The sequence below is a fragment of the Lepidochelys kempii genome, chromosome 1, assembly GCF_965140265.1.
Source record: "Lepidochelys kempii isolate rLepKem1 chromosome 1, rLepKem1.hap2, whole genome shotgun sequence".
In the NCBI taxonomy this organism is placed as follows: domain Eukaryota; kingdom Metazoa; phylum Chordata; order Testudines; family Cheloniidae; genus Lepidochelys; species Lepidochelys kempii.
Window position 1 is genome coordinate 309,768,212 of NC_133256.1, and position 13,778 is coordinate 309,781,989.

General features: G+C 41.6%; 1 protein-coding gene across 1 annotated transcript; it reads left to right on the forward strand.

Annotated features, from left to right (window-relative positions):
- Positions 1-347: 347 nt before the first annotated feature.
- Positions 348-9,655, forward strand: LOC140906877 (hyaluronidase-1-like). Its single transcript, XM_073331733.1, has 3 exons — positions 348-1,268; positions 7,895-7,984; positions 9,227-9,655. Exons 1-3 carry the CDS (start codon positions 348-350, stop codon positions 9,653-9,655), a joined length of 1,440 nt encoding a protein of 479 aa, XP_073187834.1.
- The last annotated feature ends 4,123 nt before the right edge of the window (positions 9,656-13,778 follow it).

The window sequence follows — 13,778 nt, forward strand, 5'->3', positions numbered from 1 at the left end:
ATGAAGAGAGGAAAGTGTCTTGGCAGAATGGAAATCAAGGAAAGGCTGAGTATTGGAAAGTGCTTCCTGACCTGAGAGTGAAATCGACCAATCTGTAGAATAGTTTCCCCAGGTACACGCCTCATCCTTGAAGGCATTTAAACACTGACTTATTTTTGTCCTGATTATAGTTTTGTCTTTGTCCATATCTGTTGTGAGTACAAAGTTAAAAAAGAAACTCAACATAAAAGCCATATCTTTGACACAATATCTGTCCTTGCTGTGAATACTGTTTTTTTAAAAAACGTCTCTTCTTGTTTTTGTTTTCAGGGAAACCATCGCATTAGCCCCAGCGAAAACAGCATACCATGTGCAATTTGTGGATTAAATGGATAGAAATTACAATGCTGCTTATTATGGTTGATGGCCAACTGTTCAAGCAGGCAAAGGCCCCGCTGCTACTCCACAAACCTTTCATTGTTGTTTGGAATGCACCTACGGAACAGTGCAGGCTGCGGTATAAGGTGGACCTAGATCTCAGTGTTTTTGACATTGCATCAAACACCAATGAAACTTTGAGTGGATCCAATGTGACAATCTTTTATCACACTCATTTGGGGCATTACCCCTATTATTTAGACACTGGGGTTCCTGTCAATGGAGGGGTGCCACAGAATGAGAGTCTGATAAAGCACCTTAACAAAGCTAAGTCTGACATTGACCATTCCATACCCATGAAGAAATTCCAAGGACTTGCAGTCATTGACTGGGAAAACTGGAGGCCCCAGTGGGACAGGAACTGGGGTAATAAAACCATTTATAGAAATAAGTCTCTCGAACTGGTTAGGAGATGCCATCCTCAGTGGTCAGAGGACAAAATTAGGAAAGTTGCTAAGGAAGAATTTGAAAATGCTGGCAAAAGTTTTATGAATAACACTATCCTTCTGGCTGAGCACATGAGACCGAATGGTCTGTGGGGTTATTATCTTTACCCAGACTGCTACAATTATGATTACAAAGAACATCCGAAAGCTTACACAGGTAGATGCCCAGACATTGAATCTTCCCGCAATGATCTTCTGCTTTGGCTGTGGAAAGAAAGTACCGCTCTTTATCCATCCATATATCTGGATTATATATTGAAGTCAAGTCCAAATGCTCTGAAGTTCGTTCACTATCGGGTTAAGGAAGCAATACGTATTGCCTCAGTTGCTAGAAAAGACTATGTTTTGCCTGTTTTTGTTTACTCCAGACCATTTTATGCCTATACTTTACATGTTTTGACAGAGGTAAGCAGACATATATAGAAATCTAAAGATTAGCCACACAATCTCTTGGAAAAAGCATATCCTAGGACTTTCTCCTTGTATAATAACAATTATAGATGCATTTCTGTTTCATATATAGAACTATCCTGGTAAAGAAAGACACTACAGTCATGGTACAAAACACTACAGCTTTCAATAGAGATCCTGCTCTGGTTTGGTCTATTACTGTACAATAATATTGTATTCTTTTTATGAGAGTAATTTAGAAGAAAGTACAAAGCAATTGTTTCCTTAAGTAATTAAATATTTCAGATTAATTCTTCAGTTTGAGAAATGGAGTTGACAAATCTCAGTGAAGTTTGAAATCCGCTAATATTAAGGGAAGATAAACGTTCATGAGAAAGGAATCTCAGGGTTGAGTTTATTTGTTTTCTTCCCAGAATGGAAGCTCCCTTAGTACAGAAATTAATGAGACATATCAACTAGGTAAGCCCAAGTTTAGCTTGGCGTTCCTAGCTCCTGCATGAGAAAACTTGCACAGAGGCAGAATGTGACAGCAGGCTTCTTAGAGGAAGGATGACTGTGTTCTCCTGGCCATATTGTTTTCCGAAAGTACAGTATGTCTGATCATGCACAGTAACTGAGTATCTGGGTTTTGGCTTTTTAAATCTACTGTATTACAAAAATACAATTTCTGTGTCATGTGACGCCTCTTCAGCCAATGATAATTGAAGGAAATATTTTAAAAAATACAATCAAAATATGCAGGTTACAAAATAAATGTACAGACATCAAGATTTCTGATAACATTGTGGTAATCATAACCCTTGTCTTGGATCTTGTCTATGCAACTGCTCAGAGCATGTAATTCCTGAATGGCTTCCTAAATAGCCTTTTGCTATAGGCTGGCCAACCCTGGACGTGGAAGGATTTGGTTTGATACATACTTGAGGTGTGGACCCAGTTGGAGGGAAGGGAGCTCCCTCCCGACAGAACAAATAGCCCTCTTTGGATACTGATGCCCCCCGCCCCGCCTCACAGCCCCACTCTTGGGTCATGGAGAGCTGTGGTGTTCCCCATACAAAAATGGTATCATGGTTGGTGGCTTGGAGTGTCAGGGGCTCAATATCAGGGCTGTATCCGTCTACTTTCGGTTGCCATGGGTGTATGTGCGTATTCAGTCCCACAGGTTCCAGAGTGCTCCCATCTGACTGCTCCAGTTTGGAGCTATGAGTGGGGGATTCCTGTTGGAGCTGTGCAGACCCAGGCAGTCTCTCTGGCTGCTTAGTGAGGAAACGCAAGGTATACAGCCACCTTTTCAGAAGCTTTCACTAACTTTGTGTGCCTCAGCTTGTTAGTTCTCAGCTGGAGACTCCTCCATGAGGCATCGGAGTTTCAGAGATACCAAGGATTTTTTTCCATGGGAACTACCTGTCCTCAGCACCTCTGACAAAATCAGGCACCCAGGGGTGAAATCCTGGCCCCACTGAAGCCAATGGGAGTTTTTCTATTGACTTCAGCAGAGTTAGGATTCCACCCATGGTGTCTCCATCTGAGAACTCAAAATAGAGGCACACAAAGTTAGTGAATACTTCAGCAAGCATTGGCTCTAATAGCTATGTTCATCATAAACATAGATCTCGGGATTAAAATGAAAATACCATTACCACTAGCTAAACATCCTATAATATGAAATCTAGCACAATTATATATTATGCAAACCTTCGAACATACGAGGCTGTACAAAGTTAATTGTTTACCTGGACCTAGCTTCCACATTCGATAATAGTAACTGAAAATGATATTGCCCATAAGTTACCCTTTTATCCACTGGGCTGTATTTTAGTTGCATATCACCTTTTCCAATCTGGATGTTTCAGAGATCTTTTCTAAAACATTCAGCACCTGTGTGCACAGCCCATTCACAGCAGGGGGAAGCCCCTGTGAGGAATATTCAAATATATACTTTGTAGTGAAAACAAAATATACATCTTCAAAGACTGATCATGGGTGCCAGGCTTGTAGCTTCTCCGGACTACATATTTGGCAGCATGAGCTCTATGAGTGCAGCTTGGGGACTGGCAGGCTTTTTATAGATAGAGCACCGGAAAGAGCTCCAAATGCCAATGATCAGGAAAACAATGTTCATGGTTTTATTGTTTTAAATCTATTGTTTCACAGCCCTGATGTCCTCAAATGATTTTATATCAGCTCTTGTGAAACATAGTTGGACACTGTTACCTACTGTAACCTCACACTCTGCACTGCTCCAGTAGCAGACAGGACAACCAACTGTAGCTCAGAGAGTCAGAGATTCCTTCCCAGCACCCTGAACCCTGGGGAAAGTTGCACTTCTTTTTCTGGAGCACTTTACATCTCCCTATAACCCCCATCAGCTACTCTGGGCAGCAAATATAGGAGGAACAGAAACAAATCTACTCACACTCCCCACTCCGCCTTGCTAACAATGCAGAGTAGCTCCCTGTTCTCTTCCCTGTAGTCATAATGTGAGCAAGGCTGAGCAAGGGGGGAGGGTAATAGGGACTTTACTCCCCCTTATGCCCTACCATGGCTGAGCAAGAGTGGGGCAATCTAGCCCTATGGAAATTTAGCTTTTGTTTGGTTGCTGACAGAATAAGATGTGGTGCACAAGTACAGTAACATGTACAGTGTTAAAGATACAGCAAGTGCCACAATGAAAAAAATTAAGTTGAAGCAACAGTTGTGGGAACCACCAGAAAGAGCTGCAGGTATAAGAGCCCCACGAAAGACAAAAATTCCGAGGCCAGAAATATCCCTGCAATTGGGTCCCCCCTGCCTCATTTCTCTTTGCAAATCATTTGCCAACAGATCCTAACTTCTATGAATGGCTTTCCTATCTCTAAGTATTCACCACATAATTTATGCAAATGATTCTCTATATTGATGCTCTAGGGTGTTCAGAAACTGTCCCCCTAGACTACTTGCTATTAATAATGTGTGATCAGTGATTGAAGTTACATGGCATTGTTTCTGCTCCCTGACTGGAAGAACAAATCTTTTCATAAAGCAGAATGACAAATAAATGATGAATAATGAATAACAGCGACTCTCGTTCATGTAGAAATACCTGTGTCCTCATGTCACGGTGTGTATTTGTACAAAGGCCATTCCCCATGAACAAAGCCACCTTTGCACAAATATTCTCCTATATAGAATAAGATGGGATATGACTAGATTGAAACAAAGAGCCATTCAGAATTTGAAGTAAAGATCACAAACATTTTTCAATACAAAATGAAATCACCCAGCGAATCAAACTGTGGAAGGAGCCCTGGTGAGACAGGAGTTCCCTTTTTGTTTATACTCTACCCCAGGGGGCTAGTCCAGAACACCAGCTCAGGAGCAGAATCTTGAGGGTCTTTGGTTGCTGGGAACAGCATCCAAAACTTGGAACAGTACCTTGAGCATCAGCAGAGAGAGGAGGAAACCAGGGTATTGTGGGGAAATGTTGGTATGCTAAGCAGCTGTTGAGTCACAGGTAGGGGATGAGGGAAGATAAACAAACATCTTATAAAATGGAGCCTTTAAGTATTTTAAGTCCCTCTCTTTCCTCCGTATGGCTCCTCTAGGGGTGGGGAGAGCAAGGAGAAGAGCATCTAACTACCTAAGCTATCTACTTATCTATGTACTTATGTGGCCACTGTCACCATAGGATCTGAGCACCTCACAGTCTTTTAATGTATTTGGCCTCACAGCATCCCTATGAGGAAAGGAAGTGCGATTATCTGAAGCACAGAGAGGCTAAGTGACTTGCCCAACATCACATTGGAAGTCTATGGTGATGGGAATTAAACCCTGGGGCTCCTGACATCGAGGCCAGTGACCTCACCACTGGACCATACTTCCGTAAAAGTCCATATTTTCTATTCTTCTGCGAGTGCTATCCCTCTGGGTGCTCCACTTTAGGTGTTGGTGCAGCCCTGCCGGACACTGCTGCCAAAAATCTCCGATTGATGGTGCAGGGACACACCGACACCGAAAGTGGAACACCCACAGCGACACACGTCTCGAAGAACCTCAGAAGCTGCACAAAGTGAATAACCCTCTCTGTTCAGTTTTTGGTTCATTCAAACGTGTTTGATATATCGACCCCTTATTTTGTCTGACTGAGACGCGATCACCAAGTTGTTAATGAGATCGGAACTGCGTGTTGTGCTAGTTCACTGTACCCCCATGTGGTTGATTTAAAACAGTCAGGGTCCAGGATTTATGGTTTTATAATCTTTGCGAAGTGTTTCGCAGAAGAAAAGGGCTAGGGATCATCCATTACCAAAAAGAAAAGGAGGACTTGTGAGACACCTTAGAGACTAACAAATTTATTTGAGCATAAGCTTTCGTACTCCTTTTCTTTTTGCGAATACAGACTAACACGGCCACTACCAAGAGTTTTAACTATATCCTAAAGTCACTCAACTTTTCAAAGTTTGATCTTTTAGCCGAACATGTTTTTTACTGCTAAACTAAAGCCAATAAAAAACGCACCACCATTTTCAACATGAAAGTAACACCAGTGACATACCCTACTCTCTTCTTCTGCAGAAAGCACTGAACTATATGATTTTAGCTATAATAAAGTGCTCTCAAGAACTGCTTGGGTGATCAGCAGCACTATGAACTGCAGGTGAGCCCAATAACATGGCATAGTGCTGTGAAACCTACACGATGGACCAATAGGCAAACCCAGTTCTTTAAAATATCTCCATGATTTCCAATATTATTTCATCTGACCTTTAGTTAAAGGTCACCTTCACCACTCATGTGTCCCAGGAATCCTCCTCATATTCTTCTCCAATAATTCCGCACACTCTCCTTTTACTCAACCACTGATTTGTGTCTTCACTTTCTTGAACAATAAACATTTCAGGACAGCAAAGTCCTTACTTATAAACTGCTAGGTGCATTTAGAGAGCTATGTGTGATTTTTAAAAAAACAATAAATAACATTAATAATAATGACAGGTTTCAGAGTAACAGCCGTGTTAGTCTGTATTCGCAAAAAGAAAAGGAGTACTTGTGGCACCTTAGAGAAAAACCAATTTATTTGAGCATAAGCTTTCGTGAGCTACAGCTCACTTCATCGGATGCATACTGTAGCTTATGCTCAAATAAATTGGTTAGTCTCTAAGGTGCCACAAGTCCTCCTTTTCTTATTAATAATAATGGAGACATCCAGTTTTATCTATCTGTAGTTCTAACACACCTGCTGCCATCACATGATCATCCCCTGGGCCCTTGGGTGATTTCACAGTGATGGAGACAAGATAAGGAAACCGTATCAATATGCTATCAAGCACCAGCCAGTTTATAACATTTGCTGGTTCTTTATGAAATGTTTGTATTTCTCTTTGCGAAGGCTGCACAGTCAGTGTCCCTAGCCTCAGGGGATGGGAGGAAAAGCACTGACATTCCCAAATGAAAGTCACTTGCTAGGGATCTAGGGGATGGATAAGAAAGGTAGTTGCTCTGGGTTCTGTTTATTTATTTCCCCCCCTTCCCTGCTAAATGCTCCATTTCCCCGTAGCATCTTTTTACATTGGGAGGGTTCCCCAGCCTCTCTTTTTCTGGTATTATGAAGTGCTCAAACATATTGCTACACTGACACTAAGGAAGCCAGATCTGAACACAGTTTTTGTATTGGTATAATTACATTGTGATTTTTTACCAAAATAGCTACATCAGTACAACCCAAGCACAGCCTAAGTTATGCCAATACATAAGAACGGCCATATTGGACCAGACCTGTGGTCCATCTAGCCAGTATCCCATCTTCCAACAGTAGCCAATGTCAGGGGCTTCAGAGGGAATGACTAGAACAGGCAACCATTAAGTATAAAAGCGCTTATACTGATATGGTTTATTTCCCTTCCTGTACAGGAATAAGTTAACTTGGTGTACAGTTCTACCTGGTGTATGTGCTGTTATTATGGGTGTAATTGTGTCTGCCAATCTCTATACCAGTATAGTTAAAGTGGTACAACCTGTGTGTATGGACAAGGCCTCAGAACTGCAAATACTCATGGACTGACTAAATGACAAACTATCATAGTTATAATCCCTTGCAAAAGAGGTACTAGAGTATTCTATACGAATTGTCCACTACAGTTCAGAAGAGTGTCACTGCCTTTCTGCTCCTCCCATCTGTCTGGAGAAATCATTCTGAATATACTACAACACACTGAAACATCAATAGGAAGGTGCATTTATTTGTGTGGATAAGCAAAACATTTTTTAAAAATTATTTTAACTATTTCCCCCCCCACCACCCCTTTGCAGTTTCTGCTGTAAGTCAATGTTCAGAATGAGTCAGTGAGTCCCTGGATCTATTGTTGTTATTCTCTATTACTTGTATTGTGATAGCACCTAGAAGTCCCAGACGTGGGCCATGACCCCATTGTGCTAGAAGCTGTAGAAGCATAGAACAAAAGACAGTCCCTGCCCCAAGGATTCGGGAGCTCATTGTGGGCCTTTTTGAATATGAAGATTCGTAAATCAACATCTCCTCTGGAGAAAAGTAGTGCTTAAATGTTAGTGTGTCCTCTGCTGTATTTGATTCTATGGGTTCTGATGCTTTTCCAATGTCCAGTTTTGATACTTTCCTCTTTCAGACTGACCTGGTGAACACTATTGGAGAGAGTGCTGCTTTGGGGGCAGCAGGGGTTGTCCTTTGGGGAAGCATGCAGTATGCCAGCTCAAAGGTAGGTGGGGTGGATTTACAAACATTCACGGGTTAAGTGCTATGTCCTTGATAAGAGACTCTCTCCCCACCCGTCCTCATTTCTACCATTTTACATCCTTACCATGAAGCTCTCCCTCACCCATCACTGTCACCAGCCTTTTGGCTGAAGATGACTGCTTGGGAGTCCTTTCACCTTGTTAACAACATACTTATATTAGCCATTGCTTCTTAGGAACCACATCCAGGGACCAAACATGGATGACATCCATAGCAGTGAAAAGCTCTGATACCAAGATAATAAGATACAGTTTGAAACACTGAAATGTAAATGTAAACAGTCTGTTTAACAGTGTGCTGCTTGCATAATCTGTACATTACTAAACACAAGGCTAAGTATTTGGCAGGGGATGAGATGCAGAACATTTTTCACAGACCAAATGTTGAGCGTTGTCCTAAATTTTATAACACAGTCATTGGTGGAATATAATCCCAACCTAAGAAAAGTCCTGCTCCTCCTCATAAGGCCCCAGGACTCACCTAAAGAAGTCTTATAATCCCCTCTCCTGGAATTACCAACGGTGACAGAAGGTTGCATTGTGTATCCTTGCAAGGCACCTGATAGGCCAGCTCCCTCACCTCACTCTTGGAAAGGCTGCAGGTGGAGAAGGCAAGTTGACCTTTGATAGGGCATTAGCAATACAGGAAGACACAACCTCTTTCAATGTTTGATCCTGCTACTATCAAAGTCAATGGCAAAACTCCCATTGACTGCAGTGGCGTGGGATGAACTCCCAAACCAGTTCAGCGACCTAACATGGAGCTGAAAAAAACAAAAACTATTTTTCCACATTGCACACCAGCCAGTAAAAATTGTCTAGTAGCTACTAGGTTAAAGGATTATGGTGATCAGTGTAGAAATCCCTAGTGCTAAAGCAGTGTGTCAATAGATGTTTAAAACTTCTTTTATTTTAAATCATTCCTTTTCAACAATCACTAGAAAACCTTATTTTTAATAAAACATTCAATATGTTGCTACCAGGCACCCAAAAGAGAAAAGCAAGATTATAATAAAGGGCAATATCTTACTGGCCTTCCCATGAATGCGGATTAAGCCAGGGGGCCAATCACATGAGTAAAGCCTACAGGATTTATCTCAGTATATCACTTCAGCCAGTTCCATGTTAATGTTCTACCAAAAATATGGAAACTTGGACATAACTCTGGTTACTGATTAACATGTCACACTCTTGTTTTCCTGCAGGAGAGCTGTTCAGTTGTGAAAAAATACATAGATGGCCCCTTAGGACATTATGTCATTAATGTGACCTCAGCAGCCAAACTCTGCAGTAAAGTTCTGTGTAAGAAGAATGGGAGATGCATCCGTAAAATTAGTGACTCTTCTGCTTATCTGCACTTGCCGCCCAATAGTTTTGAGATTAGGGTCCACCATTCTGAAAAAGGCCCAAGATTCTTTGTGACTGGAAAACCTAAACCAGAAGACATAAAGGCCATGAAGCAAAGCTTCACATGTCAGTGTTACCAAGGCTGGACTGGGATATTTTGTGAACTGCCTGACCGAAGTGTATTTGAACAATGGGCTCACACTCTGTTTAATAGATCAAAAAATCAAATGCTCAACCTTCTCTTATTTGGATCCATGCAGATTTTTCTGCTTCTCACTGTACACTAATGTTTCTTACAAGGAAGCAAGAAACGTTGCAGTTGAGACTTCAGATCTCCTTGCTTAGCAAGTTTCTATTTAGATGGGAAATGGTGTTGCAGACTGTTGCTTTATTTTCATTCTGCTCTGTTTAAGTACCAATCCTACTGGTCAAGGCAGCGTTTTTGCACAGAGTGTTAAGGAGATTTCAAATGCATCTCCCTCTTACTGGCCCCACTCGTACTGTTCTAGCTCATTCCTTAATTAGTCAAAACTCTACTGATCCATTGGGAGTTTTGCTCGAGTGAGAAGCAAGTAAAGCTGGGTAAAGACTTCAGGATTTATCCTTAGACAAGCAGAAAAAAAGGATGTAAAGACCATTTATTTCAAAGGCTGGATGATTTAGAACACATTAATTCTGAGGATCTTCCCATTGACCAGGGGTCTAGTCTGTACTCCTTTGTCCTGTTGATTCACAAGCTGCTGTTTGACTAAAGACTGGGCCTGTCTGCAGTTTCTGATAACCCAGTTCAATCTTTGCTACTTATTAAAAAAATCACCTCTAAAATCCATTCAGGTCTGGGATTCTCAGTCTCCTGATTGCTGGGAGGTGGGATGCTCCACTCTCCTTCCTTCCAGATAGGGAGCGTTGTGTGCTCCTCACTGCCTCTTGGGCACTGAATTCCCTACCTTCCACCCTGCTCAACCTACATATAGATGGTAGAACACTCCTGTGACTGATGCTCCACTTGCCCTGCCCATCACCAGACTGAGTTAGTGGATTAGAGAGATCCATCAAGAGCAGGAAATGGTGAGCAGCCTCCACAGAAACCCTCTGGGAACATATCATCCTCTCTTTCAGGAAGGAGGGAGAAAATGGAGCACCCCACCTCCCACAAGCTCTGCCCTGGCTCCCATGTAGGGGACCCTGATCTAGATGATAGGGTCAGCACCTTGTAGCCTGATCCTCTTTTAAGTAGGGCTAGTGGAAAGATGGACTGAATAATTACTAGTGAATATAGTATCCAAGAAATGGCCCATCATACTAGTCCTATTTTTCAGTTGAAACTATATTTTAAAACATTAATTTAAAATAAGGCACTGGCCCATTTTCTCACAGGAATGCATCTATTTTTCAAAAAATTCTATCTTATATACAGTAGGTTTTTTAAAAAGTCATATATAAGTGACTTGATCAAATGGGTGACAAAACCAAGAAAAATTCTCTCTCTCTCTCTCTGAACTGAGTTGCTAGGTACAATATAAAAGTTGTTTTCTCTTGGAACTTCCAAATGATGGGTTGTGTAGAGTACTCACCTAGAGCAGTGTGCACTGAAATAATGAGAGACCTATGCTTGGATCGAAGAGAATATGGATACAATCCTTTACCCTGAGCAATCTGAGAGTTTATACTGATTATTCATGGTCAGAATTTGCCATCCTTACTCACACTGAGTAGCATCATATTCCATGAGTAGCTCCACTAAAATCAGTGAGACTACTCTCAGGGGAAAGTGCTACTCAACATGAGTAAGGGTGGCAGAATTTGGCCTCAGCTAGAGGCCATTCTTGATACTGGACTAAGTCTTGCTCAAGTAAAGCAAGTTACTTAAGACATTAATCTGCATATAGCACAATAAAATTCTTCTGTATATTTTGTATTGTTTGTACATCTTAAATTTATCCCCAACCATTACTGTAAAATAGGAGTCAGATTCCCAGCTGGTGAAAGCTCTGATGCTCAGATTTGCACCAGTTAAAAATCTAGCTCATAACAGAATTATAATGGATATTTTAAGGTTGCAACGACCAGTTTAAACCAAGACACTTAAGTGGGACTGACTTCAGTTAAATAGAGATCTAGTACAAGTCTTAGTATTCTGAGTCACCACTGTAATGATATGTTGGGCTGAAATGCAACAATAAAGGTTCACAACTCAACTTTTACTTTGTATCACGTAACTCGAATGGCTGACAGCAAATCTGAAGGTAAAAATCTTTTTTTTTTTGGGGGGGGTTGTTATTTGTAATTAAAAAGAAAACTTTTAGTACTGTGCCTAGAAATCATTACATTTTAAAAATTTTGTGTATGCTGTGCTTTAGTTCTTTTCATGTTCAGTGTTCGTTGAGGTTAAAAGAAAAGTTAAGCATACATTCAATCCACCTCATTTTAACACATGCATTTGAAACAATGAGCTTAATTTTGTTAAATATGTGTCATAAGTAACAGGTTTGCTTTTTGGATTTGACATTTCTGTATTGTAGAAGAGTAGCCTAATTTGTTTTCATAAGCCACACTGTGGGGTAAAAATATAATGTTATTAGGCATATGTTAAGTGTTAGTTAAATGGTAGTGTTTATTTTTAGCTTATTTCATGTTTTATACTGTAAAGTATTTCTTCTATTTATACAGATTTTAAAGAATAAAATACTCAATATACTTAACAATATACACAAATTATTTGGTAATATAAATGAACCTAAGTGAAATTAACACAAGATCTTCCATGAAAAGAGTGCTGGTACCTTGTGTAACGTTTTATATAAAACGGTATGAACATAGGGGCCAAATCCCAAAGTTTTAATCGAGGGAAAAATTCCCATTTTAGTCAAAGGGCCATATCCTCAGTTGGTGTTAACTGGCATAATGCCACTGAAGTCCTTGGAGGTACGTCAGTTAACATCTGCTGAAGATCTGGCCCAAAGGCCCTGTTTCTGCTCCGATTTACCATTTTGACAGCAGTGTAGCTCACTGATTTCATTGAAGTTACATCTGGTTTACACCAGATTTAGTGATAGCAGAGTCAGCCTCAATGGAAGGTTTGCCAGGGACTAAGTAAAAGTCTTTAGGGTTTGTCCCATATACTGCTATGAAGTATTGTGAGCCAAATTCTCCTCGCAGACTTCAGTTGCGTTCCCTGGTAGTTGCCAGAAGAATTTGGCCTGGGATTTTTAATTCTTTAATATAATCAATGGAACTCAACATATAACTGAGTATGATTTTACAGATCTGAATTTTATATTTTGATTAGTAATCTTTGAGTACTTCCTGGTGTAAGAAGAAGGATTTTATAATTATGAGTCAGTTAGAAAGTGGTTTTCTTTAAGGCTACAGTACTCAACATGGGGCCCAATTAGCACACAGCTGCAGCCCAGCTCAGCTGTGTGCTAAAGGCTGTGGGCTCTCAGCTGCTTGCCACGCGGCAGGGTCCGGGTCCAGCAGGGTCTGGGTCAGGGTCCTCGTTGCCCCCTGTCCCCTCATGGCAGGGGTCAGGTTGAGGGTCAGGGGTCCCCGCACAGCAGGGTCCAGGTCTCTCCGCTCCTGCCCCCACTCTGTGGAGGGGTCTCTGGACAGAAGGCACTGAGCATAGGGGGTTTGTGGGCGGGGGCTTAGGCGGGAGGCCCAGGTAATACTTTGTGGCCCACATTGATAAATAGGTTGAGAGCCACTGCTTTAAGGGGCTCTGTTACTATTGTCACAGATCTTAGCAAGAGCTACTTTCTGGCCATGCACTAGGACTGCTGTGAAGGGAATCTAAACCTCTGTGCTCTGGATTCCATGGGTTGTGTTAAGCTTCTGGAGCCCAAATGGAGTCTAGCCACCTCCCCAGTCTCTGGCTCACGAGGCACACTCTCAGGCGCAGATCTTCTATCTGGCACCCCTCTCCAAGTACTGGAACCCGCTCTCCAGGCGCCTCGCCCCTCTGGATGCAGCGTGGGCCCCTGACTCCTCAATACTTAAACCCAGAACTCTACCCAACAGCTGTGAAGCTTTTGGTTTGCAGTTAAATTATCTCAGGGCATGCATTGACACACACTTCATTCAGTCAACTTTATGCTCCTTATGTTCAATCATGTAAAGCACAGGAAAGTACAGATCACACAAAACAACAGAACTTCATAAATGCAATGTCCCTCGCTAGCTTACCCTTCCATTGAGTCACCCGCTTCTTTTGTTCTCCTCCTGATAACTTTCCATTACTTTCAACCCTGCTCCCTTCAGACAAGAGGAGGAAGTGTCTTCTCCCGGCTACAGCAAACCCAGTATCTCAAGGTGTTTTACTTTGAATCGACAACCATTGAGTGCTGATCACTCATAGTTGTCTCTGGCCTGGCACAGACCTGATACAACCCTGCTAACTCATTGGGGCTC